At 30.4% G+C, this 27,281-nt stretch overlaps 1 protein-coding gene and 1 long non-coding RNA gene across 8 annotated transcripts; one reads left to right on the top strand and one right to left on the bottom strand.

Moving 5' to 3' along the window:
* Positions 1-1,614: 1,614 nt before the first annotated feature.
* Positions 1,615-24,950, top strand: pot (zona pellucida domain protein papillote). Of its 7 annotated transcripts, none has more exons than XM_086911023.1 (8): positions 1,615-1,813; positions 11,078-11,158; positions 11,222-11,548; positions 11,764-12,734; positions 15,675-16,011; positions 16,659-16,815; positions 17,364-17,721; positions 17,990-24,950. In XM_086911023.1, the coding sequence occupies exons 5-8, from the start codon at positions 15,675-15,677 to the stop codon at positions 20,126-20,128; spliced, it is 2,991 nt and encodes a 996-aa protein (XP_086767149.1). In that variant the 5' UTR covers positions 1,615-1,813; positions 11,078-11,158; positions 11,222-11,548; positions 11,764-12,734; the 3' UTR covers positions 20,129-24,950. The 7 variants fall into 7 exon arrangements, with proteins under 7 accessions (XP_086767149.1, XP_031771488.1, XP_003692435.1 ...); XM_086911026.1 differs by lacking the exon at positions 1,615-1,813 and adding an exon at positions 7,778-8,585; XM_086911025.1 differs by lacking the exons at positions 1,615-1,813; positions 11,222-11,548; positions 11,764-12,734 and adding exons at positions 7,780-8,126; positions 8,270-8,585.
* Positions 16,998-17,490, bottom strand: LOC105735046 (uncharacterized). Its single transcript, XR_004224562.2, has 2 exons — positions 17,333-17,490; positions 16,998-17,236 (listed from the first exon to the last, which is right to left on the bottom strand). It is a non-coding gene; the product is annotated as an uncharacterized LOC105735046 (long non-coding RNA).
* Positions 24,951-27,281: the final 2,331 nt, after the last annotated feature.

Raw genomic sequence — 27,281 nt, 5'->3', positions numbered from 1 at the left:
TTCAATTCGTTATCTTTATTACCAAATGCTTTCTCAAATGCGTAACAACGTTTTCGCGTATAGAGGCGGCAAATTCGAGAAAAGATCATGATGTGTGTACGATTGGCCTTATTCGGAAATACGTGGCCAGAAGAAGGACCCACGAGCACTGGCCAACCGGTCCATCGATCCTATGTAACAGTCGTGAAACACGGCAGCCTCTGAAAAAGGACGTGGAGGTGAACGCACGTTCCTTCTGCGTAATCTGATCAAGAGCACTGGCATTTAAAAGATCCTTTATATCCTTTCACTGTCCACCGCTGCTGTCCTGGTAATTCTTCGTGTCAATTACATCCCAATATCATTTTTTTCTTCCTTCTTGTTGGAATCCTGTTATTCAATTTTTTTTTTTTTTTTTTCATTCTTACTTTTTTTCTTTCACTTTTTTCTTTTTAAAAAACATTTTTCCATATGATCGGTAGAAAGTTAACCTATTAGACCTAACCTTTAACCTTATATCAACATAATATTTCACTTGTAATTTTTCTTTTTATTTTTATAATTGCATTATAAGAAATTATTAAAGTATTAATTTTATTTATTTATATTAATTTTTTTTATATCGAAGAGGGATAAGAAAATTATAAGAGATAGAAAAAGAAGAAAAGTTTGGATGTGGGTGTCCAAGGTCTTCAGCTTGCCATTTACGGTTGTATGCAAAACCGGACACAGAGAGCAGCGACAATGAACAAGACTGACTGAGAATATGGATCTGAAAGATTCAGAAAGGAAAAACCATAGCGTGTTTAAAGCCTATTCGCAAGTGCTCAAAGAATAACACAAATCTTCATCTTGAGGACGTTGAACTTTGTCATTCATAGTTAAAAATTTTTTTCTCACAATTAATGTGAATTATGGAGGTATGATTCTATGAAGCGACGATAATGGCTATGAAAATTGTCGTTGAAGTTCTTTATGAATGTGTTCATGTAAAATGAACGATGAGGATAATATTATGATTACAATGATTAGATAATAATATCTTTATAGAGATGGTAAATATAATAATTATTTATTTATTAATTATTATTATTATTAATTATTAATATTATAATTAATTATAATATTAATTATTTTGTGCGAAAATATTTTTGTACAACTTTATGATTTTTGAATGTATGAAAATATATGAGATTTATATACGTAAAAATAAAAAATTTGGTAAGATCTAAAAATTTTTCGCTATATTGTATATTCCTATCATGCTACATTCTATAAAACGAAATAATCTTAACTTGCAATTCAAAAATCCTCGTTATTCTGAATCAAACTCACGCTTCGCGATCCAAAATCTTAACAGCAAAATTTCGAAAGCGTAGAGAAGCAGGGGCAAAAGTACATAGTTTCTGCGAAGTCCTGTACTACGACATAAGGCCACGCACTCGCAGGCGTAAATAGGTGGGTGGTTAGGTAGGCAGGAAGGATAGTCGTAAGGAACCAATGGTGCATGCTATGTTCTTGTGCATAACGCGATCTCTGTGTATATGTGAACATGATTCGCGTGTATGCGTGTATACACAGAGACCGAAAGTAAGAAAGAGAGAGGGTGTCGAGAGAAGAACCGCTCGAACTGGCTGTGTTAAGAGGTCTCCCCTGTCGCAGGTAAAACGCCGCCTCTGGAAAGTGAGTTCAGTTGCGGCCGCGCGATCGCGTTGGACGACATTTACCTGCGCGTGCAAACTCTTCGATTCAGGAGTGTACCGCTCGCTCCGGGAGCCTCGCGAGTGCCATAGAATCGCATCCTCACACATTGCAACCGATCCAGCTAGACAAGGTACGAGAAACTACCTGTTACGCTTCCTATATATACAAAACAATTCAGTGATTCTATCGTAAGTTTGTTGCTTTCAGCTAGAATAGTATTTTTGGTTATGTTATATACATTTGATTCGTTTATCTTTCTTCATCTCGTATATACTCGTATAACTAGTGAAAGATAGTGAAAAATATGTATAAATCTATAAAGTGGTATAGAAGTGAATATAATAGGTATGGCAATTCGGCCTCGACACGGCTGCGTGCACACGTTGATTCGATTTGTAGGGAAAAAAAGGAGATTCGTCCTCGCGGATGACGGCATCGTGACACCCACGTAGATCGAAAACTATACACATATAGTATACTCCGTCGTAAGTTTTCTTATCGAATTCTTTCTGACATTTAGCACGCCTCCGCGTGATCATCAAACGTCACTGTCTTTCTCTTCCTTCTTTTTCATTTCATTCTTTGTAATTCCTTGCTTAAACAATAATTCGAATATTTTCCACGCTGCTTGCACTTTTGGTTTTCACTTTCTCGAAAAAAACGTGACTGTTTCTTTCACATACATAATTGTTACTTTCATATATATCGTGTATCTACTGTCGATAACTATCGATGTATCCGTCAATTTAACGAAGTTGTAGATGTAAGAAAATATTAGTAAGAAAAGTTGTTCGTGCGTAAGGATTAAATTATTTTCACTAACAATGAGTGTTGGGTGTTTATAGAAAGATGGTACAATCTGGAAAAACGATCCAGTTGCTCCGACACTGGTTGGTTGCCTTGCAATCGAGCCGTCGAATAATCCGTGTGCGTGCCTCGCTATTATACAGAACACGACGCGCTGGGGAGGTCCGTAGAGGTTTCGCAGCTTCTACATTTCGGCCGCAAAACGACGAAACCGTGCGGATAAACGAGCCGACCGAGTCCGGGTCCCGCCCCCCGTCGAAAACCGGTCCTGCTCGCGGCCGCTAACCGATTTTGCCTGGTGAACACACGCGATCGCCATCTTGAATCTGCTGAGAATGACGTCATTGGTACAAGGCACGGCCGCTTGCTCAATTCTAGCTGCAGCTAGAGATGGAAACAGGGACCGCGGCCAATAGCGATGCTTTGCTGAATGGGCCTTGATATTTTGCCTTTCGATTTTATTCAATTTTTCATAGTTTAACTCAAAAAGGATTTATTTCATTGAACTGGACTGGATTTTCATTTTGATTTTTTTCTTCTGGAAAGTTGAGATTAATTAATCCATCGAAATAATACATGAAATGCGAAATTATTTTTAGCAAATCGTATGATAAAGAAATTATGAAATTATTTTTGATTTAATAATAATTTTTATTATTATGATTAATACACGAATGATTAGATTGAATGAATTTCTATTCATATGGATTACTATTCGAAGGATGTAAACAATGGGATTGATGGGGTAGTTCCTACGCCTATGCATTTTCTGCGATCTCTAGAGAGATTGCACGGTGCAGATGATTCTTCTGTTTAGGTGGATGTTTTCTTTTTGTTAACTTTTAGACTAAAATATTGCTTATAAAATTAATTAGAAATTTAATCCCTTGACAAAATCTTATTATAATGGAACTCTATCGTCATCAATGAAATTAAGTAAAAATAAATCAGAATGTAAAATTTATTGAAATATATATATATATATATATTTTAAAATTAATAATTATTCAAGAAAGCTGAAATTAATTATTATGTATTATATCTATTAAAAATCATTTATAAATTTTAAAATTTTTGGAAAATAAAATTTAATGTATAATTTTGATAAAATTAATAGTGTAATTACAGTACAATTATAATTAATATTATGAACGAAAATATGATCTTAGAATCGTCGATCGAGATTTATTAATGATTGTTATGAATGATGATATTGTTTATTTTTCATATATCGAATTGATTTGCATTAAATTATACATGATATGGTAAATATGATGATGTGCAATGATGATGGTGTCTAAATAATGATCACACAATAGAGCATTGCTTAAGATCCTACGCCTATGTATTTTCTGCAATTTCAGATGGTATTGCATAGCAAGGATTCCATACTTATATTTCTTATTGGGATAAGATTAATAATTCATTTTATTTTTAAAGTCTCTCGTATATTTGAAAGTGAAAAGAATTAAAAGTGAATTTATGCATTCGATTAAATCTCATGCATTTATTTATATTAAAAATTATTTATACTAATCGCAAATAATTATCTTTTACATTTATACATACTATCAATTAAAATAAATTATTTTAAACAAAATGTCAAATGGTGAATAATATAATATTGAATTTTTAAAAATTTTTAATAAAATAATTGTTTATAATTTTCATTAAACTTTGTATTAAATATGATATTGTAAAAAAATTTTAGAAACATAATTTGTCACATATTTTATTTTAAAAATATTCAATATTTTATTATTCATTTTTCTAACTCGATTTCACCATGAACAGTTGTGTTCTAGCTTAGTGTTTTGTCATGTTTCTTGTCTTATACGTCAGATACGACAAAGATAAGAAGTTCTATTTTTAAAGAATAATCATTTCTGTTATCGTTATTTAACTGCAAAAAAATATTTTAAAACGAAGCAAATTTTTATATCAATGAAAATAAAAAAAAAATATTATCCATTATATAATTCTAAATGTATTTTTTATTTAAAATTGATTTAAATGCAATAAATGAATATTTTGAGATTTCTGGAAAAATGAAAAAAAAAAATCAAGAATATGTATCTTCACAATGAGCAATTGTCAAAAGTTATAACTTTTAATATACGGTGGATTGTTTCATGTTCCGTGACAGTGATCTTAAATGATTTTTTTAGAATCTAAATTCTGTAATTTCTTGTCCAACTGTTTTAATGAAGCGAAATAAAAAATGAAAGTTACTTAAAAATTTAATATCATTTCAATAAACTTTGTATAAATACACATTTATTTAATTTATTAATTATACAATAAATAATGGTAATAATTTCTAATATATAAAAACATACTAATATAAATGAATATATTATGTGCAATGTTAAGAGAAATATACTTTACACGACATTTTAAGAACTGGATTTAAATGATAATTTGATATTCGAATATAAATACTGGATTTCGCAACAACTGAAACTTTCACTGCAACTTTAAGTTTTTTAAAACCATCTTAATATAATATAATATAAAAGTTCGTAAAAGTATTTTACATTACAAATATTGCGTATGTGCATGTAAAATATAAATAAGAAACACGTGAAAAAAAATAGATGTGATTATATAAGTACTTGTGTACATAGAAGTTTTTTACTCATACCAAGTATATTTTTACCTGTCGATAAAGAAATGAATATAAAAAAAAATTTGTTCAATGATGTAAATGAAAATTAGCATAATTATTATTCCGATAAAATAGTAAAACATTGATAAATAGTTTGAAAAATTATTTTTTATAAAATTAATATTTTTAATTTTTAATTTTATCTTTTTACTTCTCATTAATTATTATTCAATTGTTGAATTGTAATCATTGTTCTGAAAACATTTTACTACTTAAAATAGTAAAAAAATAATTTAGTACGATATTTAATATATCAAATGTTCATGTTCACGTGTAAGAAATTAAACATTCGATAAAATTGCAAGTAGTTAATCTTGAATTACCGGTTATGCAGAAATCTATCTTTTTGATGAAAGATATAAAATGAATAAAAAATGAATATATAATTAATAGAATACAATTTATAATTTCCTATCGATAAATATAATTATTTATTAATTTTAATTATTTATTCATGTTATTATTATTATTATTTTCTTCTCTATGAATTTAATTTAATTCCGTAATATTAATTATATATTTATATAAATGTGTTGTATAATAGATATAACATACTTTACTTGTAATTTACAATAGATACAAATAAAAAAATAAAAATACGTATAATGTATTATTCGTAACATAATAACATATACATATAAAAATCAATTCTAAGATGGTAATCTTTTTAGTAATTCTAGGCCACAAGAGGTATAGTATGTTAATGTTATGCATTAAGAAAAAGCCAGTTTGTTTCATTTCTAATTGCTTTTAACGAGATGTGAAAGTTTTATTATTGTTTATTCACAAAGTTCCATTTTACGTAATGTTATTTGTTAATTGTTAATTGTTATTTAATGGAAAAGGAAATGATATAAATTATTTACAAATAAATAAATTCAATATTTTTTCTATTATGTAAAATCTTAAAATTTTTTACATCATAAAATTTGACAGACTCCAGATTTTAATTATATTGTTAATTAAAAAAAAAAAAACAATTATACAATATCTTACTGCTAATAATGTTTTGTAATGACATTCGTAAAACGTGTTATATTATAAAATTAAAGATTCTATCTTAAAATAAGAGAGTTCATTCTTACCTCTTGATAAATTAGAAGATAAAAATGTAAAGTTCTCAGCCGTCTAAATAATAATAATAATAATAATAATAAAAGTGTTAAAACCGTTAAGTGTGCTAACCTTGGCATCGTGATATCGATAATCTGTTGGAATATCCTGTACAAATGTAACCGCGTAAAAGTTAGAAATTACGAGCACGATAAAATTTTTTTAACATTATTATTTCATCCTAATTTATATTTCTATTGGCCCTGTTCCTTTTAACAACTAGATAAAACAAGATCGATCGCCAATACAAGAAAATTGCAATACAAGGAACAAACTTGAAACATGAAGTTGCATAAAACCTCTTCTTGACACATTTCGATTGATTCTTAACGTGCATCGTACAAGGGCACATGGCGCATGCACAAGCCAGAGTTTCGCGTGTGCGTGCGCTAGTGAAAGTAGAGTGTTTGCGCAACGAGACGACAATGTTGTCTCCTTCGGATACTGGTTCGACTTTAAAGGCTCGATGCCTGTCTCCTAGACTTTCAACCTGGCCGGCTATTAACGTCATTCTCGTTACGCGTTCACCATTTTTTTTTTTTTTATTCCCTTGAATCAGTATTTTTACCATGGGAGTCTGTTTCTTCTTTTGATTGGCATGGAAATGGCTCGCGTGTTCCTACGGTATTCATAACGGCAACAATCTTAAAATGAGGTCTGAAAAAGATAATCTCAACGACGTTTACGCATAAACACAGGAAGAGTAGTACAATTCAATTTGCAAATTATGATCTTTTCTACTATTGATCTTTACACAGAATTATTTCTGTAATTTTTGTGAAATAATTTTAAGAAATTATCTTTGTATGTATGTTATTTGAATGAAATAATGGAATATATGATTTTTTTTTTTAAATATATTTTGATTTTATTCTTTAATTATTTTGAAATGATATAAAAATTTATTAAAATAAAAAAACAAAGATGAGAAATATGTCTAAATATTTGTTAAAATAAAACATTTTTTTTTTAACATATCAAAAAAAGGCAATAAACCTTGTTGCTTCTCGAAACGCCCTCCAAAAATTCTCATAAAGCTTTCAAAATCCTATTCTCCGTTTCCCCTTATCAAACTTTGAAAAGCATTTCAAGCGAAATTTCTCAAATACAATTGCACTATTTAAGGTTATTTTTTTTTTTTCTAATAAAAAATATATATTAATAAATGCGAAATTTGCACAAATATGTATGTATAAAAACATAATGAAAAAGAAAATAGAATATAAAAATGTTAGATTTTTAGAAATAAAAAAAAAAAATAAGAGAGAAGATAAATTATTATATAAAAGATTCTACAGGCGATTATCGAACAACTATCTTTTAGAATGATGCGATGGCTTGGCATGTGATCTGCATATTCATTTTTATTGAATCATTGTATTGAAGGTTTTCAATCATCACGTAAGATTCATTCTTTTCGTTACAAACGTTTTAAAAACAGAAAAAAGATTTTACTATCTTCCTTTAGTATCCTCGTGCGCAATGGTTAGATTTCACGAACACGAATTTAGACGATCTTAGACGAACTTGAACGAATTAGAAAGTGATAAACGTAGTGTCTCTATACCGCTAGTAGTAGTTCCTTGACAATAGATGCGGATGGATCTTTTTGACTAATTTTGTCTAAAAAAATTAAGTTAAGTTAGATTTAAGGATTTACCAATATTTTTTGTTCATTTACTTTTTAAAGAAAATGAAAAACATTAATTGATTGTGAAAAATAAAATGAATATATACGTTCGACTATTTCATGACATAATACATAATAAAAAAAAAACTGCAGGAAATTGCTAGGTCGAAGTAATTTCAAAAAATGGCAAAAATAATTTTACCAATCTCTCAACGAGGCAATATTGTAAGTGATTTCGCTTTGCATACATGGATTCGAAGAACAGAATAAATATATGAACAAATACAAAAACAAAAGATAGAAAAGGATAGGTGGTGTATGAAACAAATTTTTGAAATTGAAAATCACTTTTAAATTGCAAATTTTAGAATTAAACAACATTGAGTTCAAAGACAGCAAATAAAATATGCGAAAGAGATAAAGTAAGATATATATAAATAAAAAAGTAATAAAAGATAGAAAATAGAATGGAATAGATATATCTAGAAAAAGAGATGCGTCACACTGTCGGGAAGAAACAATCTGTGGAAGAGGTGTGTCACAACATTCCTTGTTCAAATTACCAATTACGAACACGTACGCGTCTCTTACACGAAAAATACGTGTAGACTCGACAACTCCACCCGATTCGCCGACTCAGAACGTGATCGACAAGACGATTTCGTTCCATCCAGTTGCGTGCAGGTAGCTAAACACTTTTCCTATGAATAACTCATTGTTATTAAGCTTTATCTTCACGATGATCTTTATGATAAAGAATTGACAAATCAAATGATCAAATGTTTTTCTAATTAAATAATTAAATAAATAATTATATAAATTGTATTATAAATTTTTTAATTATTGAATTTTATCATTAAAAATATGATCAAAAGAGATAGTATGTTCATTGAAATATGAAGAAAAATATGTTTGTTTAAAATTTATTTTCTTATTACGTAAACAAGTATGGGTAAAGTGGAAGTGAAGAAAACTAGAGAGGAACTGGCCAGGGGTCAGTAGCTTTCATTTCCAGAGTGTTTCTCCATTATTGAAATTATTGTTGTGCAAATCTGTTGTGACTCTCTAGTTGAAAATTTAAAGTTTATAAAATAATTATTTATTCCTTAGATATTTTAAAATATGTGAATATAAAATATATATATATATCAAAATATTAACAATTTAAATAAATATTCAATGTATTATAAAATATTTGAAAAAAATTTTGCAAAGTTTGAATAAAAATATCAGTGATAATTAAATATTATATTAAATAATATATATTATGAATAAAAACATAAAAATTCTGTTTCAGTTACATAATTAGCCAATTAGAAATGTTAAATGTTGTATTACCGACTCGTAGCGAAATCAAAAGAGAGGTTATATCCTATGATATTCATAATGATTTTTCTATGCTTTTTAAAAATACAAGATCCTAAGTGTCCTATTTAATAAATAATAAGAAATTTAAAAACACTATATATTTATAATGTTTTAACGCTTTCCTAAAATAAAAGTTCAAACTTTATTCCGTTGCAAAACCTTGAAAGTTTCAAACATGAAACAGTCTAACGCTTTCTATATTTCACAAACTAAAAACTTTTGATGCTGTTTTAGATTTTTGAACATATGCTTACGAATTCTTCTTGACATATTCCCTTAGAGATTCCCAAGACCTACATACATATTTCACTTCACAAAAATTTCCTCTATATCTTCGTAAAATTTTCCTCTTCCTTTCTCGCATAATACACTCTTCATAACCTAACAAACTTTCACTGCGTAATAAGAAAACCTGTCAACATGACTGATCCTCTATATTCACATTTCCTGATTCTCATTTTCTGAAATTTTTCGTCCATTCCCGTGTACATCTTCGTAAAATTTTTCTCTTCCTTTCTCGGATAATATTACTCTTCATAACCTAACAAACTTTCACTGCGTAATAAGAAAACTTGTCAACACGACTGATCCGCTATATTCATATTTCCTGATTCACATTTTTTTTTCTATTCCCGTGTATTTTTTGAAATTCTAAAAATCTTATAAAATTATAATTCATACTGATGTTTATTATGCAAAACACTAACTACATTATAAAATAATTTATTAAATAAATATTGCATTTTTAAAAAATTCTTTTTTTAATTTTTTTTTTTTATATGCAACGAACAATTTGTGATTCCATATAAAACAAAATTTCCATTATACTTATCTTCGCTATCTACTTTTACTTCGCTAATTTTAAAGAAAATTAAGAAAAGAAAGTATAGAAAATAAAAGATTGAAACAAAAAATTTTGATGGAGGTTAAATATAGTTGTTCAGATATGACTCTTTTTAATTATTCCTCTTTATTTGTGGATGATTTAGCGAGATGAAAAATTACGTGGTATCGACCTCGCCTGTTTCCTGTTCATACACATGCAACAAGTAATTATTCTACTTACCAGTGTGTACGTTCTCTTCTCGCCGAGACCTCGACCGATTCTTTTAGCTAGGCATGCTCGATAGTTAGATGATAGATAAAATAATATTTCGTAAAGTTGTTTGAAAAAAAAAAAATAAATAAATAAAAAACAATTGATGGAAGAGATTCAATACTGGACAAAATGATTGTGAAATAATTATAATAAATAACGTCATTAATAATCGTTAATTAGTAATCTTTAAGTAATATTAATTTTCAATGTGAATAGGACGTAGATATATAATTTCATCGACAATTTTCAAATTATCGTTTATTAATAAACAGGTGCAAGATATTTGATTAAACAGTTGCCTCTTATCCTTTGAGCATAAAAAAAAAATATGAGTACTTATCTAGAAAATTATTCGAATGTTATTGATTATTGAAAACACCAAATATGTCAAAATTGTTTAAAATAATAAAATAGAAAAAGAAAATATATTTCTTATGTTCGTTACGTGAAGATATTTTTACTAGATGTATAGAAATAAATCGCGAAATCATGCGATAGATGAAAGAAAAAGCAATGGTTAGATGCATGCACATAGTTATGCAACATACTTGTGCTTTCGTGAACGTGTATCTCGTGTATCACGTTATTTAAAAAATTTCCCACTTAGCATTATAATAATTATTAAGAAAACTAATTATTAATTGTGACATTAAACGCAATAAAATTGGATTATATTTATTTAATTATTATTTATCTATTTAATTTCCAGATCATGCGATTATCGTAGCGAGATTAAATCGAGGGACAAGGAGAAGAAAATTTAAATATTAACGCGGTTAAAGCAATAAACGTAAGTATAACAAAAGTTTCAAAAATTCGTTTTTTAAATATTTTGCATTTTTATTTAATCTAGGCGAAAATTATTTAATACGTATAATTATGTTCAACACGTATAAAACTGTAATCTTTCGATAAAAATTGATGAATATAATAATTAGACAATGAATTTACTTTAATATGTACGATGAATATAATTCAATATTAGAAAGGAAAAGAAATTAATGTGTTAATTTCGTAATTCATTAGTGAAAATTGTATACATAACGTGAAATTTATAAAGCCAAGTATTGAAACAGTGGTCATTATTATCCATGATTCCCATGAATCAGCAGTTTGCTAACTTAAGTGATGGCATAAGCATTATATATATAATCTTCATCGGCTATTAGATGGATTCGTGGTATGTATTTTGAAATAAACAGTAACGACGAAGAAAGGAAGACAGTGGTATCGGATATTGAATAAATATTCGTAACATATAACTGTATCTATATCTATAAATATCTATAAATCTACAGAATAGATTTTCTGCTTATATTATAACGATTTATTTCTATTGAATCTATTTATCAATAATCAAATAATCAAAATAATATATATTAATGATTTTTATAGGAAATATATTTAATTAATTTATATGCAATTGAATGAGATATTACATATAAAAAGAAATTGAAAAAGATAATATGAGCGAAAGAGAAAAAGAGCCGAGGATCAAAATAAACATATGATTCGTTCTAGTGTTTCGAGAATCCCCACCTTCCACGGCTAGAAGTCGTGGGTGGGGAGGCTTACGCCATAGTTCGTCCCGTACAGTTATTCAACGTTTATCGTGAATTTTCTACGAAATTTTAAATATCGAAATCAAACAGTGATTTGACGAATGATTCGAAAGTAAATCTCAAACAAGATTGGAAACCGTTATTCTTTGAATAAATTGAATAAATTCCATTGGCGAGGAAAAGTCGAATTATTTAAATCTTTTCTAGTCGAAAATATTCGGTTAAACGATCAAACGAAACTAGAAGCTAGCTCGACAAAAGAACAAAAACCTTTTGACTGCGACAAGCCAGATACAGAGAAGGATTTGACGAATACCAGTGAATAGGTGAAACAAACGCGCCGGTTCGTTAGTGATTCTGTGTAAAAGGACTATTATCGTGGCGTGTAACGGTGCGAGTGCATCAGACCATATCAGAACTTTCCTTGGACGAAGCAGCATCACGCGACAAGAGCTGGCAGAGGGTTTCGGATGAGCAAGGAAGTATCGAAGCGGTTCTCTGTGCACGTTGCGCAATATTTCCATTACAAAGCTTGGGATGATGCCTGATACAACTCTGCTCGGTTCGGGTCCGCTTGGAATGCAACGCGGAAGAAATTTGATCCTTTAATGATCGTCATTCAACGCCACGGAATCTTCCTCTTTTAAGAAGGCGGATGAAACATTCACCGTGACCCTTGTGAAAAATGGCCTCTCCAATGGAGATTCTGTAATTTCGTCATGTATCTTGGAAAGAGAAGAATAGAGGATCAAAATTGCATGTGTACGAGTTTTTGTGTGAAAGAAAATTCGAAGTTTTAAATAGGTAGGTAAAAGTATACGGTTATCCTAATTTCTTTTTGATTGATAGGTTAGAAAATGTAAATTAATTTTTGAATAATTGATTATTGAGGTTAGGTTTTTAGCAGTCATTTCACGCTTAAAGAGCTTGTTACAATTTGTTTATAAACAATCAAATAAAGGTAAATGTATTTATTTCAATTATGTATCCACTTTCGTTAAAATAAAGTTTCATTAAAATTAGCAAGTGGTTTCTTTGTAAGGCAACCGTATATAGATCAAGGAAGATCTGATTTGCACACAAAGCAGACCACGTGTTGCTTGGAACTGCTATATATGCTGGATTATTCGCGATAGTTCTTGCTGGTTCAACAGCAATATTCCTAGAGGATGTATCGTAAGCGTATGATTCATTAGTATCGTCACTGCGGTTGAATTTATTTCGCCACGTGCAAGCATAACCATTTCCTGTAAGCATCTAGCTGATTGAATTGGATGACGAACGGCGACAAAAAAACGAAAGAATATTTTAAATTTGATCACTTGTCGATTAATTTATTGGATGAATCATTGGATGAGTTTTGTAATAATTATTTTACAAGAAAGTTCATTCGGTGAAACATTGATTGTTTGAATAATTATATTGATCATAGTGGTGAATTATTAATAAATTTATGAAGTTAACTATAATACACTTGTAATTCTATCAAGATTTTGTTAAATTACAACGTAATAATATTTATATTTAATAAATTAATAAATTTAATGAAGTTGAATTTTGTAACTCTATTATTAAGGTTAGGTTATTACATATAACATTAACATTTATATAAATAATTTTAAAACACGAATTCTTTTTTCTCTTTGTTTAATTTTTCCTCTCATACGAACTTTAACTAAAATTGAAACGAAAATTCTGAAAACATGAAATGAAATCAGAATTACAAATGAAATCAAGAGTGGTCACAAATCGAGTTAATCCCATTCAAAATGACAGGATTATAGAGAATCGTGTTGAATCGTATTTAGCCTCGTCCATGTGTAAAATTCTATCACCACCTTTGACTCTAACCATGGAATATTAATACGTGAAAACTATTAGGAGGAAATTTCGTCTTTCATCGCGCTTTCTTTGAATTCCACTTACATAGTACATCTGTTGGAACTCATCCGATATCGGTTACTTAATCAATATGCAGTAGCACGAACGTACATATCTTCGCCAGTATTCATTTTGCGCGTGCTCGGAACTTTTACGGATTTTCACGTTTTTTTTAATTCTTATTTTCCTTTTTCAGATAATTTTAATTTTTTACATATTAACAACATTATAATGTTCGAGGAGAATCTTCTGAATTTTTTACACGATAATGAAGGAAAAGCATCTCACACTTTTCATTTCAAGAATCTTAAAGCAAGGAGAAGATAAGGAAATTAGGAAAACTAAGAAGTATAGAAATAGAAAGCGGACTGAGAATCAAAATAAACATATCGATGAAATGTTTCATGCTATGCTAAAGCTGTTCTTTGTTGGCAAGAAGAACAAGATTTGCAACTCATTTTGAAAACTTATCCAATTCGGTGTTTACTTTATATCTATATTTATTTATGAATAAACATTCTACCGTACATTTCGTTTTAATATTTTTAAAACTGTTGTTGTTCACATTAACACATATAAAAAAATCACAAAATTCACAAAAAGTAAAGAAATAATATTTATGTATCAACGTTATGCATGTATATTTATTTATTTTAAATAGAGAAAAAGAGAATTAAATGTACATATATATATATGTGTGTGTTCTGTAATCTTTGCAATGTAGAAATTCAACGCTGGTTTAAATAGGAAATTTTTCTGCTTGAAAGATAAGCGTGGATGTTCAAGATGAACCATACCCTTGATTATTCCTGCTTGCAAGGGTTTCGAAGCTGTAACAAATGTATTGAGTTAATCATGGAAATAACTTTTGCAAAATTAGCTTGACATTCAATAAAGTATATTAAATATAGGAACATTATAAATAATATATTTTTCATAATGTATTAAAAGTATCTAAGTCACGGATGACATTCTATCCTTTCTTTAAATTAATTTTCAGTTTTAATTTCTTTATAAATATCTAATTATAATTTCCTTAATAACTTTATCGATAATTAATCCTCGAACAATTTATTGTATATTGAATTTATAAATTTAGTGTTTTCTTTAAATGTTATTTATATGGAAGATAAAATATATAAATGAAAATAACTTGTAAATATATTTTATATTTTACTTCAGAGATTATTTTCTTGAATAATAAAAATATGCTTCACTCCATTGTTTCCAAGTTTTTACAAACATGTTTTTACATTCCTTTCCACGAAAGAATCAAAATTCCGGCGGATAGAAACGGGAACGGACCTAAGCAATAACCTAACCTAACCTAATCTAACTGGAACGTTATGGGACCGTTCTCCAACGTTGTATCTCCCTTCGAGGCGTAAAACTATCGTACAGTGTTGCAAACTTCAATGTCAGATTGGATTGTTCGCGGATAGAATTCTTACGTTTACTGTTCACGATCGATACGATTTTTACGTCGTTTGTTCGCGCTCGAGTGTTCAAGAAAAAAAGAAATCGTTGAAAGGATAGATTTGCAGTGGTCGAGTCTTGCTTGCATAACCATATAGGATGACATTGATCGTGATTTTCGTAATATTTAAAGGTTTTTGTAATAAAAGATTAAAATGAATTTTTGATACTGTATAATAATAATATTATATCGATATAACATCCGATATATAATATTTATCAATTATCATAACGGCAATAACATAGCGATGTTACAATAATATATTTTTTTAATCAATAAAACTATTCCATCTATCGCAATTTACATTAGTGCATAAATCTGAAATAAGATGTACACTTTAGAAATCTAAAAAAATATTTAAAATAAATTCAAGTGAATATTTTCAGATGCTACTTAAATTGCTGGCCGTGCTCTGTACAGCACTCCCTCTGGTGCTGTCGCAGAGCAACTATGCATCGCAGGGAAATAGTATCGAATACCAACCAGGTTTACCGCCAAGCACGGTGTTGAACGGCAAGGTAACCAAATTGGACGACATCTCGTCGATGATATTTCTGAATCGCACGAAGGCGTACCTGAATTGCAGCCAGGGTAGCATGCAGGTTGAATTGAAGTTCGAGGAACCATTTTACGGAGTCGCCTACGCTGATTTCGATCGTAACAGCGCATGCATATTCAAAGGACGTGGCTCGACCAGCGCCAAGTTGGAACTACCTCTCAAAGGTATATTCTCTCTCTCTCTCTCTCTCTCTCTCTCTCTCTCTCTCTCTCTCTCTCTCTTTCCCCCTCTTCATTTCTTCTTCATTTCTTTTTTCAACAGATTCCAAGGAAGATTCTTCTTATCAGATAGAAATAAAATTTTCACATTTGTCGTGGATCTTCTCGTTTGTCGCGAGAATACCTTATTTCGACTTGCGTAGAGGTTGCTTTCGCGTTATAGAGATTGGACCATAACTATTTCCTTAGAATACGCACACACACGCACGCACGCACGCACACATACACAATCCGCTACATCTGTTTCGAACGATTCCAAGTTTTTACGAGCGAAATTCGAAGTCTCGAACGTACCCACGCGAAAAATAATGGTTAAAATGATTTCTGCTACATCCTGAGGAAATTTTTGTTTTACTCGATACCTTACCTCGTTTTTGAATTATTGTAGAACGCAAGGATCTGTCTGATCTCAATAATACATATTTCACGAGCAACGTTACGTCGTAAAACGTCTTGTTGTGAAGTTGTGTAACGCAGGGAACATTGCGTTTAAAGTTTGCCAGATATCTCATATCATGGATAGCAAAAGCTAGGTTAATAAAGCTCTTGACGCGGCTAGACAACGCCTAATCAGCCTCGATGCTTTGTTACAGGATGCGGTACGAGGCAGGATCCTCAACGCGTGTTCACAAACAACGTTGTAGTTCGTTTCCATCCTGGCCTCGAAATGGACGGGGATGAAGTTATTACGATAGTTTGCAGATATCCTCCGCCTATGGCGCCTGCACCACCGGCTCCTCCTGCCAGCATGTGAATCTTTTTTCTTACTTTATTTTCCATTTTATTTTTATTTTTATTTATAGAACTTCAATTATTCGATATATTCTGTTGAAATATACAACGAGATGAAAATAAATTGGTGATTTCTACTCTGAAATCTTTAAATTTTACTGTTTTCAATTGTTTCATAAGAATTTGTTTAATTTCGAACATTAGAAGTATAAAATTTTATTTGTATATATAAGTATAAAGTTTCGATTATTCTATTACCAAAAAAAGTATTTAATTATCGACGAAGTGTTATGCTTCATAAGTCATCATTCACTTGTTCTTTTTCCTCAATACTTTTTCTTTCTTGCATCTTGATAAATTATTGCCGTTACTTCCATGAAATTTCTTATCCAGTTTTATTAATAAATGGATCCTTTATGCTTCTTGAAAATTGGATCTCCTGTAAAAATCGTATTCTTATTCATTTTGACCTATTTTCACGTGAAATAAAAAGCCAATTTAATACAAATTTTTTGTCTTATTCTTAAGAAGTTACTTAAGACTGGATGTTTTTCTTCCCCAACAAGTTTGGCCACTCCAGCGCCAGCTCCGTTGCCCGAACCGCCATTGACAGGATTTCAAATTATGCTCATCATCTGCGCCATTCTCTTCCTCTCGTTGCTGTTGCTCGGCCTCGGTTGCTCATACATGTGTCTAAAACGTAGAAATGTTCGCGTGATTCACCGACATCCATTCGGAAGTGGCTCGGGCTCGGAGATAACGAAACTCTCCACATCCTCTTTGAGTAATATCACCATGTTCGAGGGTCTAAAGATACCCAGGGCTCATGCACTTTTGCACGCACCTCCATCCACTACCGGAAGCGATGCGAACTTGATGATCGACCACTCGTTGCCAAGCGATTATCCGAGCGAGAGCTCCGAGGTAAATTGTTCAATATATATCGATACAAAAAAATTGTGATTTTGATTTTGAAATTTTTAATGTAACGTAACATTGAATTGAAATTTAAAAAATATTCATTTATTTTTCATTAGTATAGTTTGACTTGTGTAAATGATTTCTAATTGAGGTTAACTTATTATTAAATTATTTTTGATTATCTTTATTTCATTGCCAATTGTTCAATTTTCATTTCAGCAAATAATTATCATTAGAATTAACGAAAATCAAATCATTTTTTTGTTCACAGGTCGATGAGGAACCTTCGTTGCCAGTTTCATCGGCCGGTTCGTATGACAACAAAGCTTTCGTCCATCATGAAACGCACCAACGCGAAATGCGTACCACTAGCTCCCTCTATTCCGAGACGGTCGCCGCGGAAGTGGAAACATCTTCAATGACAGCTGCGAACGCCTCGAGAACCGCGATCGCGCGTCACATGGTGGCCACGCCTATCGAACCCAAATTCGATGTCCAAATGCGAGTAAAGAGAGTGCCACTTCCCCCTCCTAGCCCTCTACCGTCAGAATCTGATATCGCGAGCGTCGCTTTGGAGAGAAACCTGACCACTATTCTGGAAAAAGAGGAATCCAGTCTCACGCGTAGTCTGGAGAGTCCACCTGCCAGAATGACCACTTTCTCGTACGTTCCCGAGCTTCATGGACCACCAGGAGGCACGTCTTCCACGTCCACCATCTCTCGACAACAAACGCCGCCAGTTTATTCGAGAATATTGAGAAAGCAAGCCGAAAGAGAGACCACGACCAGCACTAGTATGATTCAAGAACGAATTCCGTCTCCTTCTCCTGTCGAGCAGCCGCCTCTGCAACACCATGAAATTCGTAGACCTAGATCTCTAACTTCATTAAACACCGAGTTAACAGAAACACGTTCCTTGACCGAAGTAACCGATCACACGCACGCCAAGTACAGAGTGGCCAACATTCTAGCTCCAACTCCCCCACCACCTCCTCCAATTGTCCCCACGGTTACCACTACTCATACAGCTGTTCAACATCGCGAACATCGTTTGTTCCGAGAAGAAGTGACGGAACCTTTGGTTGAGCCTCAAGTTGTCGCTCCCAGACGTCCAGAGATAACCACTCATGAGGTAGACGATGTGTTCTTGAAAACGGTGACAGAGAAGAAAACTATCGAAGATGTTGAGCGCCATCGTCGCCAGGTGACAGAGTACAGAACCAAACCACCTCCACCCGATCCTAAATGGGACGTGACTATCAGAAATTATCCCAAGGAGAACTTCCCACCACCTCCTCCTGATTTGGAAAATTTCTCCGATGTTAGCTCCACTTCTAACCTGACTATCACCAACGAACCAATAGGAATTCATCCTGATGGGCCAGTTGACGAGGAACCGGATATCAATATCGAACCTACTTACACTGCTAGAGCCGAGATTCCTTGCAGACCACCTCCGGTGGCTCATCGTTCCATGGATGAGACGGATTCCGATTGGTTCTCTAGATTGTCTCGCGTCTTGGATCCCCGTTACGCCTCCGAATTGACGGACGAAGAGCGAATAAAATGGCGCGAAATAATTACCACGGATAGCACTTTACGAACTCTGTTAACAGAGGCGGTGGTTAAAGAAGATTACGAGTTAATACGAAAAGATGCCAGATACACCAATCTATTCCTACCAGAGAAATGGGATGTGATCATTCGAATATTGGGTCCTCCATTGACGCAAGCGGGTTCAATTTCCTCTTCCACTCATGGGAAAAATCACGGACAACGATACAAAAGATCCAAGTCCTCTGAATGGGACACCAGATCGAGAAGATCCTCTCTGCCTACTTTGTACGAATACGAGAGCGACGGAGGTAGTTCCGCTCGTACTCAGGGCCATCGACTGCAGATGTCGCAATCGGCAACAACAATGAGCCAATCTAATCGTTTGCGCAGACTTGGTTCGAGTCATAGAGGTACAGGTGGCACTAGCGAAGTGGACGTAAGATCTATGTCAGAGATGACAGTGAGGGACTTCGCCAGAGTGGACAGGGACGATTTGACGAGTTTGAGTTCCTTCGAAGGTGCAGATTCGCTAGTGAGATCATTGAGCCAACCCAGTCTAGCCAGAAGTGGTTCAGAATTCACGGAACACTGGGGAATTCCGTCGGGCATGCTGGATCTCCCGCCTTGGGCGGCCGAGGAGGAAGGGACTAGTTCCGTGGAAACCACGCCGAGAGTAGTGAGGAGAAACGACCGTTTGGAGGTTCTGGCGTCGTTCGATGATCGCAGACAGGGATCGTCGATAACTAGATCGAGTCGGTATATCGAGAGAGAGTTGAATAGTGTGCACGTGACCGAGAATCAAAGGAGTTCGAATTGGTTCCATGACGATTCCGAGCCGGAGATGCAGATTTGAAAATTTTTTTAAGAATTTTGGAAAAAAATCCGTTTTCGTGTTTCGTCCTATTGAAGTGCCTTCCTTCGATTTTTCTGTGATTCAAATGCAAAATTTGATTGACAGTTGTGATAGAGGTTATGAACATTAATAATTGCTTGAAATCATTATCGAGACACGAATCTTTAAAAATAGGTAATATAGAAGAATCATTTTTTTTGAAATAGTGAAAATACTTAAAAATGTGAGTGAAAAATGTTTTTGAAGATCAATATTTGTAACCTCTATTACAATATCCAAGTTTCTTTAAATTGGCAATAACTTTTCGATGAACGATTCTTTTACTTTTATATCTTTTTTCTATTCTATATTAATTGTGATTGTGTTTAGTAGATTTATTTTTATCAATCAAGAGGGCGATTTCTTAATGTTCACTGCCTACTCGCATTTGGCAAATCAGAAGACACAGTTTGAAGATATTCTTTATGAATATGAAAACATTCTCGAACGAACGTGTATTTACGACTCGATGCGTTGACTGTTGGATCAAGTAAAAAATCTGCTAATTTTAAATAAATATCAAAACAATTGAATGAAAATATTTAATTATTTTTATTGTTATACAAAATATATATATATATTTATAATTTCATTTCATGACTTATCAAATTGATTTATGTATAAATATTTCTGTTAATTAGTGAATATTAAATATTAAACGTTTTCCTAATTATCTTGAAGCTGAACAGTCAACACGTTGAAGATATAATTAGCCATTTTCTCCACTTGCCACTCGAATTATGCAAATTAAGAAAGAAAAAAGAAAAGATAAGAAGAATCGATATTGCAGAACGAGTGGAATTGTAGAATATGGTGGAAACGATCGAATTAAATCATAATGTAGGAATTAACTTGAAATAAGTTAAAATATAGTAAAAAAAGTTTACAAGTAACCATGCAACAAAATCGCTTTTTTAACATTCAATGACCGACTGGCGCATTTTGAAGATCTCTACGATCATTAAAAACCACCATGACCTTATTTTTAATAATATTTAACACTTTTGCTACGAATTTCTGTAAAATATTTTACTATTAAAGTTTGCTTAAAAATTTTAATATCTTTCACTATCTTTTAAATTGAAAATTGGGAAATTCTTAAAAAAGATGAAGATAAATCTTACTAGAGATATAATATTTTATTAATATATTTTATTTGAATGCAATATATGAAACATATATTAAGATTATGGATTAATACGTATCAAATAAGAAAAATTTTTATTTTTTCATTTTTTTTTTAAATTTTTTTTATATAAATCTAATGGAATTTGAATTTTTCTTTTTTCAAGTTTTATATAAAAAATCATTATTTGAAAAGTATTTTTATTATAACACTATTAAGTTTATCTTCATCAATTCATTCATCAAATTTTGTTTTATATGACAGGAAATCTTCAATCTTATTTGCAAAATATAAGAAAATTACATAATTAACAATGCTTTATAATTCAATATACTCGCAAACATTTCTAAAAATAAAATGACATTATCTGCATCTGATAACTGTACTTGTGGTACAGTTGTTATATAGTTAATATCTAACTGATACGGTTAGAAAATATATAATAATGAACGTGCACGTTTACCTAATAAAAATTTTTTTTTATCACACACCATTATCAATGGAACATGTTAATTTTTATTTTTTGCAATGAATTTTTTAAATATTGATATATCAAATGATATAGCATAGTCTTTTTTCTTTTTTTTTTTAATCAAGCAAATCTTATTAAGTTGGATACTGGAAGTTTCATAATATAAAATTATTATAAAAGCATATTTAAAAAAAATATTAATTTTATCACATTATAACTATTATTTTTAATAGTTATAATATAACGCAATTTGATTTATTACAAAGAACAAAATACTTGTGAATTTAATAGCGATAATTTTTCGGAAACTTTTCAGAAAATATATAGTGCCTTATGCAAGCAGAAGTCATGAAATATTTGTTGAAATACAAAACGAGAGACATAAAACTTTTGTTATTGAATTTACTTACTTAGGATTAAATTGCGAATCTGGTATAATTGAATTTTTTTTATTTGTTTTCATAAGCATTATGAAATTTGAATTGTATTTATCTATAATTAATCATTAATCTTTAACGAACGGCTAATGAAAGATTACAATTTTTCAATAAGAAAAATATATCTATTTTCAGAATTAAATCTTTTCTGTATTTTTTCTCTAATTACATTACTGTCGAAAAAACGTTAGATCAACGTTGAACCAATGTAAAACATATTCATCAGATACGCATGTATATTATTTCGATATTTGATATTCAAACTTGCATATCTTCTTTCGTAATATAATATGCTTTATTATTTTAGAGAAAGAAATATAAATCTTGATGGATCCATATAGGAAAGAAAAATAAAATTTTTCTTTGTCTTTCATAACAATTTAAACTGGTTTAATCATTTTGATCATTTTTAATCTTTAATCTTATAATATATTTTCATTATATAAAAAGAAGTAATTACAAAAGTTGAGAAAGATAATAATAAATAGTTAAATTTGATATTCTATGTAATATCTATTTGAATTATAATTGATAATCATAAAAAGCAATTACAAGGGAACGTGCTTAATTGAATTTGAACACTGTTAACCTCCGTATACGATGGCTTCATAGGTCTGCAGGTAGCGCGGACAATGGGAATAATACGGTGGAAAACGAAGTTAGCCAAAGTGTTAAATATTCGGTCGGGTGGTGGCGTTGCGATAATAGTCTGTTTAAATAGGTAATGAAACATACGGTGCTGGGTTATACGCTTGAAACAATAGCTAGGATTTCCTTTCTTCAAGACGTACTTAATCTTCTCTCAGAGTTTAAATGTATCCTATTACATAGCGTGTGTATGATGGTCCCGTAGAGATATCAACCTTCACGTACACGTAAACAGATTTATTCGCAATTACAATATTTATTAATTATACGCTCGAGCTCTTCTCGTAGATATAAACACGGGAGTCGTTCCTATCCTCCAATGAGGATAGTCTCCCCACTCTTGGACTCCCCAATCAGGCGACTAATATACCAAAACAATATACCGTGCAGTTCGCTCTAACATTTGTAACGAATCGTTTCGTTCGGAATTCAAACTCTATAGTTAATTTAACATGTTCGAAATTAATTCTAAAATTCTATTTTTAAGAATTAACGATGATAATTAAGAATAATGATGAAAGCTAAAAGGAGCATTATTTTTTTTCAAATATTCTACTATTCTCGATACAATGTTTGTTATCGACAAAAATAAAATGAGGTTAAAGTTTCGTGTATCTAATAGCTATATTATTCGGCTGGATCTCGAAGCGAGTTTATAACGAATAAATATTGTATGTACTTATACACGAGATATCTCGTGAGTTGTGCTTTCTTAAAGACGTAGAAAAGCTCCTGAGTCACAAATAAGATGTGATAAAAAAAAAAAATAATGTTTTGAAAAAAAAATAAATTATTATACATACGCATATCTTTTTGTGAAGAAAAAATTGTGAAAGGAAAGAAACCTCGAGGTTATTAACGATTCCATTGAAGAATTAAAAATTATTTTATCGAATTTATCTTTGTATATTTGAACGAATAAAAATTAATTTAAATTTGCAATTGTATATTATAAATTAATTTTTATAATAAAAATTTGGATGAATAAAAGTTAATCAAAATTAAATTAATTAACCTGCAATATCTGAACTGTCAGATTTTTACAAGATGAAATAAATGAAAATTGATTTTCATACATTTAACTTTTATTTAATTTTTTTCAAATTTAAATAACGGAAAAATCAACATGAATGATCAATATTTATCTTAAATTTTTTTTAAATTTTTATCTCAAAATATTTTGATTTTTGAAAAATGTCATGTATAAAGATTTTTCAAAATATAACTGAGAATATTTTAATTCGGAATATGAAAATCTTTATGAAAAACTATTTTATTTTTGATTCAGGATCTGGCATATTGAAAGCGTGTTATTTCAATTATTCGTATATGCAAAGTTGGTATGGAACGGTTTGTAGTTCAAAGAAAGATTATTCAAACTAAATGTAATCTGCGTTGAAATATTTTGTAAGTAAATTTAGGTAGAAATATCTTAGCGACATAAAGGTGTAATTTTATAATATCTCTCATTAAAATAAAATTAATTTTATTATTAATTTTTTTTTACACAAAAATCATATATAATTTCATTTTACTCGCGCAAAGAATTTTTTAAAAAATATTTTTAAAAAAGTAATAAAAGGAACATCATAATAATTTTTTAAAAAAATTATAGATCTTGAAATTTTTTAAATATTTTTATCCAGAAGGATGACAATATGTTCTCCGCAAAATCATCTCGAAACACTTATTTGAATAACCAATAGTTTCGAAAGCTAATCGCATGGAAAGATTAAAACGGGACACTCTATATGTATATGTAATATATATCTATGTGTATTAACAGAAAATAATCGTTCCTATGAAATTTTCCATCCAATTAATTCTTTCGAGTCAAGAATTTTGTATGCTTCGTTCAATTTTTTTTTTTATTCCTTCCTTTTGCAAAAGAAAATAGAGGGGAAAAAAGACAGCATTTAAAAAAAAAAGAAGTTTACACGTGTCGATTAAACGTCGATTAATGAAAGATATATAGGATCTCCTTGAAGAAAATAACTTTCTTTTTTTTTTTTTTTTTTTTTTTTAATAGAAAAAAATCTACACAAAATAACTGTTTTATAAATATAAGTGTAAAGAAAGTATTAAAACTATGAAACAAAATATTGGTTTTTTCATTTCCTTAACTTAACTTGTTTCCCACGGTGAATTAATATATTATAACTTTATTAATTGACATGCTTGTGAAACTTGTAGATCAAATGAATCGAGAGTTGAAAAATTAAAACTATTGTCCAATAAATTAAAATTCATATAAATCTATTAAAATACTAAATTACATTTTTGAAATATTTTTTTCAAATAATAAATAATTACATTCAAAAAATTCAAATGGAATACTCGAATCTACAACTTTTTCAATTCCTATCAAACAATTAAAACATAGCACACACACACACCTTCTTCTGATCGAGAATTACTCTCTCCCATTCCACGTACTCTTCTCATCTCGACCGATCTGCAATCTTGAATCGCCTTGTACTGGGCTAACGGGCCAAATGAATATCCAAAGTCCACACACGAGCACGGGAGAAAAACAGTTGATGATGATTACTGGGCCAAAGAGTGTTTCCCATAATCGATTTTGACGGAGAAAAGGACACGTTTTGGGGGGCAGATACGATCGCAGGTCTCGTTTTTTGGAAAACGATATTTCAGTCGTTTTTCTTGCTCGCGTTCCACTTGCGTTTCTGATCGTATCCGTGGCTATTGCGCATGCGCATTTCCGCACGCGCCGCTTTCATCGTTCGCGAAATAATCTTGGCCGTGAATCGAGCATCAGTCTTCGACGAACGAGTCGCTCGTTCTCGCGCTTTACGTCTCATGTTCGTGTCTCGAGAAACTTGTCCTCGTGGTTTGGGAAAATTTATTTAGGTGGAAATTCGAGAAAGAGTTAAATCAATAATTGTACAATGACATAAAAATTTTTAATATTTATTTATTTTACATCAATATTATACAAAGATATTTGTATCGTTAATTTATTCGAAGACAGTGTTACTGATCGTTTCGACAATAATATCTATGTTATATTGTATAGTTAGTTTTTTTCTAATTTTTCTTGTTAGGAGATTCCAAGTTGTTACAAAGTGGCCAACACTAACAAAGTTTTGATTTCTTATTTTTTGATGTTTAAAAATAATTATCCAGGAATAATATTAATATTGAATTTTTTATTTAAGAAAAATTTTTGGAGAGAGAAGTCGACTTACTTATAGTGTGTGACAAAGTGGAAATTTTAAGTTAAATTATGAAGTTCATTTGGTTTTTTGATTTCTTTTTTTTTTTTTTTTTTTTTTGTTTATTTGAAAAAATTGATACTTTGCTGTTAGAAACGATGAAGGATTGGTGGAAATGGAGGTTAACAGGTGTGATTTAGGTAGTAATTGTTGCGCAAGATGGAGTTTAAAGATCTTTTTAAAATGGAGATTTATGTGACTTGTTCTTTGGATATTACTTTTATCGAAATTGATGAATTAAATTTATTAAATTATGTGAAATGTTTTAGAAGTTATATTCATTTTACTTTTCCCGGAAGAAAATGTTTATGAAAAGAGATAACTGAAATTTATATTCCACAAAATAATTTTTAATGAAATCGATGAAAAAGAAAATGAAAATATCAATCTCTACGTGTAGCTTTTGTTTAAAAAAATTAATGTTTTCTTACATTTTGTGACAATTTTCTTTGATCACAAAAAAAATCATTAATAATTTATTATTCAATATGATAAATTAATATCAATACATTAACAGGTTATGAAAAATAAATGTTTTAAAAAAAGAAGTGAAAGTATTTTCGATGATAAATTACTCTATTACCACAATAGATGAAATGATAGATTAAGATTGATGCTAGTACTTGATCTTCCCTCTTAAATTAGATTTTAAGAAATTGAATTTCTTTCTCGCGAAAAAAGATAGTACTACATTTCGCAAACTCTACAACTACTTTATCAAACCAGATTTAATATTCCATTATCGAATCTAACTTTCAATTAACAAACTTTCAAATTATTCGAAATACAATTAAAGCAATCTTCAAAAAACCATCTCACAAAACGAAGATATGATCTTCATTTTCGAAAAAATCAATTTCACTGTATTTTGTATTTTGCAAATTTTTTAAAAAATAAAATTGAAAAATTATTTTACTTTCATTCATATACACCAAAATCCTAAATTTTATTATTATTATTATTATTAAAAATTATAAAGAATTATCGTTATTATTATGAAATTATTAAAATTATATTATTATTAGATATTAGAAAGATTTCAAAAGAATCGCAAAAAAGATTTTTAATCTTTGGAATACGAGTATTGTCATCGAAAGGGAACATGAGAACGATCGGTAAATAAAATTAATGAGTGTGAGATGCACGTGGTCAAAGGAATTTGTCAAACGCCTTTTTTGGCGTTGTTTAGTAGGAT

This window comes from Apis florea, unplaced genomic scaffold, assembly GCF_048593485.1.
Source record: "Apis florea isolate Af1SG1 unplaced genomic scaffold, ASM4859348v1 contig_3203_pilon, whole genome shotgun sequence".
In the NCBI taxonomy this organism is placed as follows: domain Eukaryota; kingdom Metazoa; phylum Arthropoda; class Insecta; order Hymenoptera; family Apidae; genus Apis; species Apis florea.
This window is presented reverse-complemented; position numbering and strand designations above follow the sequence as displayed.